This window comes from Streptopelia decaocto, assembly GCF_964273445.1.
Source record: "Streptopelia decaocto genome assembly, contig: SUPER_28_unloc_1, whole genome shotgun sequence".
Taxonomy (NCBI): Eukaryota; Metazoa; Chordata; class Aves; order Columbiformes; family Columbidae; genus Streptopelia; species Streptopelia decaocto.
Genome location: NW_028117345.1, coordinates 62,773 through 69,745, shown reverse-complemented (window position 1 = coordinate 69,745; position 6,973 = coordinate 62,773). Strand labels below are relative to the sequence as shown.

Here is a 6,973-nt window from a genome sequence, read left to right as displayed (position 1 = left end):
CGCCCCTTTCTCTGCCCTTGGGGGCGTGTCCTCCCCGCACGCCCCACCCCTTTCGCGGAAGTGACGCAACTCGGAAGTCCCGGAGCGAGGTGAGCGGCGGCTCGGACGCCTGGGTCCCCCCCGGTTTGATGAGGGGGGGGGGGGGGAGGGGGTGTCCCCGGACGCCTGGGTCCCTCATTCCCCCCCCCGCCTCCATCCCCCCCAGCCCCGCGATGTCGCGCGCCACCAAGCGGAAGCACGTGGTGCGCGAGCTGCTGGAGGAGCGCGTGCGGCCCGCGGACAGACAGACCATCGTCAGGGTGGGACAGGGGGACACGGGACATTGGGGGACATTGGGGGATGTGGGGACATGGGGGGATATGGGGACATGGGGGGACATTGGGGGGATATGGGGACATTGGGGGGATATGGGGACATGGGGGGACATTGGGGGGATATGGGGACATTGGGGGACATGGGGACATGGGGGGACATTGGGGGGATATGGGGACATTGGGGGGATATGGGGACATTGGGGGACAGGGGGACATTGGGGGGATATGGGGACATTGGGGGACAGGGGGGACATGGGGACATTGGGGGACATTGGGGGATATGGGGACATGGGGGACATTGGGGGACAGGGGGACACTGGGGGGATATGGGGACATTGGGGGACATGGGGACATGGGGGACATTGGGGGATATGGGGACATTGGGGGATGTGGGGACATGGGGGACATTGGGGGACACGGGGACATTGGGGGACATTGGGGGGATATGGGGACATTGGGGGATGTGGGGACATGGGGGGATATGGGGACATTGGGGGACATTGGGGGGATATGGGGACATTGGGGGATATGGGGACATTGGGGGATGTGGGGACATGGGGGGATATGGGGACATTGGGGGACATTGGGGGGATATGGGGACATTGGGGGATATGGGGACATTGGGGGATGTGGGGACATTGGGGAACATTGGGGGACATGGGGACATTGGGGAACATTGGGGGACATGGGGACATTGGGGGACATGGGGACATTGGGGAACATTGGGGGATATGGGGACATTGGGGGACATTGGGGGGATATGGGGACATTGGGGGGATATGGGGACATGGGGACATGGGGATATTGGGGGATATGGGGACATTGGGGGACATGGGGACATTGGGGAACATTGGGGGATATGGGGACATTGGGGGACATTGGGGGGATATGGGGACATGGGGACATGGGGGGACATGGGGATATTGGGGGGATATGGGGACATTGGGGGACATGGGGACATTGGGGGATATGGGGACATTGGGGGACATGGGGACATTGGGGGACATGGGGACATTGGGGAACATTGGGGGACATGGGGACATTGGGGAACATTGGGGGACATTGGGGGACATTGGGGGGACATGGGGACATTGGGGGGACATGGGGACATTGGGGGGATATGGGGACATTGGGGGACATTGGGGGACATGGGGGACATTGGGGGACAGGGGGACATTGGGAGGGGATGTGGGGACAAGAGGGACATGGGGGGGCGGGGGGGACATGGAGATATTGGGGGGACATGGGGACACTGGGGGGACAGGGTGATATAGGGATATTTGGGGAGATATGGGGACAAGGGGGATATTGGGGGACAATGGGGCTATAGGGGGGACAGAGGGGGACATGGGATATTGGGGGCACAGGGGGATATGGGGGGACATGGAGACAATGGGGGGAAGAGGGGGACATGGGGACACTGGGGGGGACATGGGGACGCTGCGGGGACAGGGGGATATAGGGATATTTGGGGGGATATGGGGACAAGGGGGACTTGGGGGGACAGAGGGACACTGGGGATATTGGGGGGATATGGGGGGACATGGGGACACTGGGGGGAATATGGGGACAATGGGGATATTGGGGGACAATGAGGATATTTAGGGGACAGAGGGGGACATGGGATATTGGGGAGATATGGGGACAATGAGGGGACATGGAGATATTGGGGGGACATGGGGCCACTGGGGGGACAGGGGGACATGGGGATATTTGAGGGGATATGGGGACAAGGGGGACTTGGGGGACATGGGGATATTGGGGGGACAGGAGGACATGGGGATATTGGGGGGACATGGGGACGTGTGGGGGACACGGGGACATTGGGGTGTCTGTGACGTTGATTTCCTCTCATGTTTCTGACCCCCCCATGTCCCAAATGTCCCCAATGTCCCCAACATCCCCTGATGTCCCCAACGTCCCCCAATGTCCCCAACGTCCCCTGATGTCCCCAACGTCCCCTGATGTCCCCAACGTCCCCGATGTCCCCAACGTCCCCCAATGTCCCCAATGTCCCCAACACCCCCAATGTCCCCAACATCCCCCAACACCCCCAATGTCCCCAACATCCCCTGATGTCCCCAATGTCCCCAACACCCCCAATGTCCCCAACACCCCCAATGTCCCCAACATTCTCTGATGTCCCCAACGTTCTCTGATGTCCCCAACGTCCCCAACATCCCCAATGTCCCCAACACCCCCGATGTCCCCAACACCCCCGATGTCCCCAACGTCCCCGATGTCCCCAACATCCCCAATGTCCCCAACATCCCCTGATGTCCCCAACGTCCCCAACGTCCCCTGATGGCCCCAACGTCCCCAACATCCCCTGATGTCCCCAACGTCCCCAACGTCCCCTGATGGCCCCAACGTCCCCGATGTCCCCAACACCCCCAACGTCCCCCAATGTCCCCAATGTCCCCAACACCCCCAATGTCCCCAACGTCCCCCAATGTCCCCAATGTCCCCAACACCCCCAATGTCCCCAACGTCCCCTGATGTCCGCAACGGCCCCCGATGTCCCCAACATCCCCGATGTCCCCAACGTCCCCCAATGTCCCCAACGTCCCCAATGTCCCCAACGTCCCCGATGTCCCCAACACCCCCAATGTCCCCAACACCCCCAATGTCCCCAACGTCCCCCAATGTCCCCAACGTCCCCGATGTCCCCAACACCCCCAATGTCCCCAACACCCCCAATGTCCCCAACGTCCCCCAATGTCCCCAACGTCCCCTCCCGCAGGTTTTGGGGACCCCGGGGAACAACCTGCACGAGGTGGAGACGCCGGAGGGGACGCGGTTCCTGGTCAGCATGCCCCCCCGCTTCCGGAAACACGTCTGGATCAAGAGAGGTGACAGTGACAGTGACAGTGACAGTGACACCCCCGCGTCCCCACGTCACCCCCCTTGTCCCCCGTCCCCTGCCCCCCCCGTTCAGAACGCGTCTGGATCAATGGAGGTGACAGTGACAATGACAATGACCCCGCGGCACCCACCTTGTCATCCCCGTCCGCTCCAGTGACCCCTGGGACCCCCGACCCCCCCCCACTGACCCCCCGATGACCCCAGGTGACCCCCCAATGACCCCAGGTGACCCCCCCCGTGACCCCTCCTGTGACCCTCTGACCCCCCCCCTCACTGAGCCCCCCTATGACCCCAGGTGACCCACCCAGTGACCCCTCCTATGACCCCCCTATGACCCCAGGTGACCCCCCCCATGACCCCAGGTGACCCCCCCCAGTGACCCCTCCTATGACCCCCCTATGACCCCAGGTGACCCCCCCCATGACCCCAGGTGACCCCCCCCAGTGACCCCTCCTATGACCCCCCTATAACCTCAGGTGACCCACCCAGTGACCCCCTTGACCCCCCCCACTGACCCATATGAGCCCCCTGACCCCCCTCTATGACCCCAGGTGACTCCTATGACCCCCCCCATGACCCCCTGACCCCCCCATGACCCCAGGTGACCCCACCCCCCAGTGACCCCTCCTGTGACCCCCTGACCCCCCCCCCCACTGACCCCCATATGACCCCAGGTGACCCCCACTGACCCCCCCAATGACCCCAGATGACCCCCCTGAGCCCCCCAATGACCCCAGGTGACCCCCACTGACCTTTTTCCCCCCCCCAGGTGACTTCCTGCTGGTCGACCCCATCCCCGAGGGGGTCAAGGTCAAGGCCGAGATGTCCCTGGTGCTGCTGCCCCCCCACGTGCGCTCCCTGCAGCGCCAGGGCCTGTGGTGAGAGACCCCCCAAAACAGCCCCCCCGGGACCCCCCCTCCCCAAAACACCCCCCCAGGGGCAAATCAGCCCCCCCGGGACCCCCCCCCCCAGTTTGGGGTGACTGGGGGTCCCCACGTACACAGGCCTGAGGCGTTTGACCCCCCCGGCAGAGACAAAGGGCCCCCCCGGTGAGTCAATGGGGGTCAATTAATGGGGAGGTCAATGGGGGGAATTAATGGGGGGTCAATGGGGGGAATTAATGGGGGGGGTCAATGGGCGTCAATTAATGGGGGGGGTCAATGGGGGGAATTAATGGGGGGGGTCAATGGGCGTCAATTAATGGGGGGGGTCAATGGGGGGAATTAATGGGGGGTCAATGGGGGGAATTAATGGGGGGGGTCAATGGGCATCAATTAATGGGGGGGGTCAATGGGGGGAATTAATGGGGGGGGTCAATGGGGGGAATTAATGGGGGGGGTCAATGGGCGTCAATTAATGGGGGGGGGTCAATGGGGGAATTAATGGGGGGGGTCAATGGGGGGAATTAATGGGGGGGGTCAATGGGGGGAATTAATGGGGGGGGTCAATGGGGGGAATTAATGGGGGGTCAATGGGCATCAATTAATGGGGGGGGTCAATGGGGGGAATTAATGGGGGGGGTCAATGGGTGTCAATTAATGGGGGGGGTCAATGGGGGGAATTAATGGGGGGGGTCAATGGGGGGAATTAATGGGGGGGGTAAATGGGCGTCAATTAATGGGGGGGTCAATGGGGGGAATTAATGGGGGGGTAAATGAGGGGGTCAATGGGGGGAATTAATGGGGGGACGTAAATGGGGGTCAATTAATGGGGGGGTCAATGGGGGGAGTTAATAGGGGCCAATAAATGGGGGAAATTAATGGGGGGGTAAATGGGGGTCAATAAGTGGGGGGGTTAATGAGGGTCAGTAATTGGGGGTCAATAAATGGGGGGCATTAATGAGGGTCAGTAATTGGGGGGGGTTAATGAGGGTTGTTAATTGGGTGTCAATAATTGGGGGGATAACTGGGGGTCCCCACCCCCCCCGTGTGTCCCTGTGACCCCCACATGTGTGTCCCCCCCCCCATTGTCCCCAACGCAGCCCCCCCGGGGACAATGACGATGACAATGGGAGCGACGGGCTGTTCGTCAACACCAACCGTGGGGACACCAACGGGGACACCAGTGACACCAACGGGGACACCAGTGACACCAATGGGGACACCAGTGACACCAATGGGGACACCGACGGGGACACCGAGGACACAGGTGACACCGAGGACACGCGTGACAATGAGGACACGGGGGACACGGCCCCGAGGGACACGCGGTGACACGGACACGGGGACACGGACACGGGGACATGGGGACAACGATGGGGCTGTGTCCCCAATAAAGGGCTCCCGGTGGCTTTGGGGACACGCGGTGGCTTCTGTGGCCTCGGGGGGACACTTGGGGACACTGTCCCCCCATTCCTGAGCCCATTGGGGACACTTGGGGACACTGTCCCCCCATTCCTGAGCCCATTGGGGACACTTGGTGGCACTTGGGGACACTGTCCCCCCCATTCCTGAGCCCCTTGGGGACACTTGGGGACACTGTCCCCCCATTCCTGTGCCCATTGGGGACACTTGGGGACATTGTCCCCCCATTCCTGCGCCCCTTGGGGACAATTGGGGACACTGTCCCCCCATTCCTGAGCCTATTGGGGACACTTGGGGACACTGTCCCCCCATTCCTGTGCCCACTGGGGACACTTGGGGACACTGTCCCCCCCATTCCTGAGCCTATTGGGGACACTTGGGGACACTGTCCCCCCCATTCCTGCGCCCATTGGGGACACTTGGGGACACTCGGTGACAGCGTTCCCCCCTCCCCCCCCCTCCAAAACGGACCCAGGCGTCCGGGCCCTGCTGACTCACCCCCCCCCCCCTCCACCCCCCCCACATCTGGATCCACCCAACAGCTGGAGGGGGGGAGGGGAAGGGAGGGGACCCAGGCGTCCGGGAACACGCGCCACACCCCCCCACAGGGGACCCAGGCGTCCGGGAACACCCACCCCCTCCAAAAAGGGACCCAGGCGTCCGGGAAAACCCACCCCCCCAAAAAGGGACCCAGGTGTTTGGGAACACCCCCCCAAAAAGGGACCCAGGCATCCGGGGAAACCCCCCCAAACAGGGACCCAGGAATCCGGGAGCACCCCCAAAAAGGGACCCAGGCGTCCGGGAGCACCCACCCCCCCAAAAAGGGACCCAGGCGCCCGGGAGCACCCCCCCCAAAAAGGGACCCAGGCGCCCGGGAGCACCCCCCCCTGCAAGAGGGACCCAGGCGTCTGGGAGCACCCCCCCAAAAAGGGACCCAGGCGTCCGGGAGCACCCACCCCCCTCCCCCAAAAAGGGACCCAGGCGTCCGGGAAGGGAGGAGGGGTCAGAGCGCTTTATTGTCCCAGTTTGGGGGGGTCCCTCCCCCCAGTTGGAGCTCACCCGCGGGGGCGCGGGGGGGGGACCCTCCTCAGCCCCCCCAGTGCTCCCAGTATCACCAGTAACGCTCCCAGTGCCACCGGCAGCGCCAGCAGCAGCCCCGCCCCCAGGGACCCAGGCGTCCGGGGACCGGGAGGGGCCCTGGGGGCAACTGGGGGAACTGGGGGGGGAGCCGGGGTCACTGGGGCCACTGGGGATGGAACTGGGGTCAACTGGGATTTGGGGGAGGGAACTGGGGGGGCAACTGGGGGGGTCACTGGGACAACTGGGGGGGTCACTGGGATAACTGGGGATGGAACTGGGGGGGTCACTGGGATAACTGGGGGGGTCACTGGGATAACTGGGGGGGTCACTGGGATAACTGGGGATGGAACTGGGGGGGTCACTGGGATAACTGGGGGGGTCACTGGGATAACTGGGGGGGTCACTGGGATA

The 6,973-nt window shown here is 63.3% G+C and overlaps 1 protein-coding gene across 1 annotated transcript; it reads left to right on the top strand.

The window, feature by feature from the left end:
* The first annotated feature begins 40 nt into the window (after positions 1-40).
* EIF1AD (eukaryotic translation initiation factor 1A domain containing) lies at positions 41-5,473 on the top strand. The gene is made up of 6 exons (XM_082076435.1): positions 41-89; positions 206-299; positions 3,058-3,166; positions 3,949-4,057; positions 4,184-4,228; positions 5,161-5,473. The coding sequence occupies exons 2-6, from the start codon at positions 213-215 to the stop codon at positions 5,390-5,392; spliced, it is 582 nt and encodes a 193-aa protein (XP_081932561.1). The 5' UTR covers positions 41-89; positions 206-212; the 3' UTR covers positions 5,393-5,473.
* The last annotated feature ends 1,500 nt before the right edge of the window (positions 5,474-6,973 follow it).

What these genes read in the sequence shown, in the direction of transcription:
- EIF1AD (XM_082076435.1), top strand. Translation starts at nt 213, where the DNA reads ATGTCGCGCGCCACCAAGCGGAAGCACGTGGTGCGCGAGCTGCTGGAG. An exon ending in ACACGTCTGGATCAAGAGAG is followed by an intron (nt 3,167 to 3,948) that starts GTGACAGTGACA and finishes TCCCCCCCCCAG; the next exon opens with GTGACTTCCTGCTGGTCGAC. An exon ending in AGAGACAAAGGGCCCCCCCG is followed by an intron (nt 4,229 to 5,160) that starts GTGAGTCAATGG and finishes TCCCCAACGCAG; the next exon opens with CCCCCCCGGGGACAATGACG.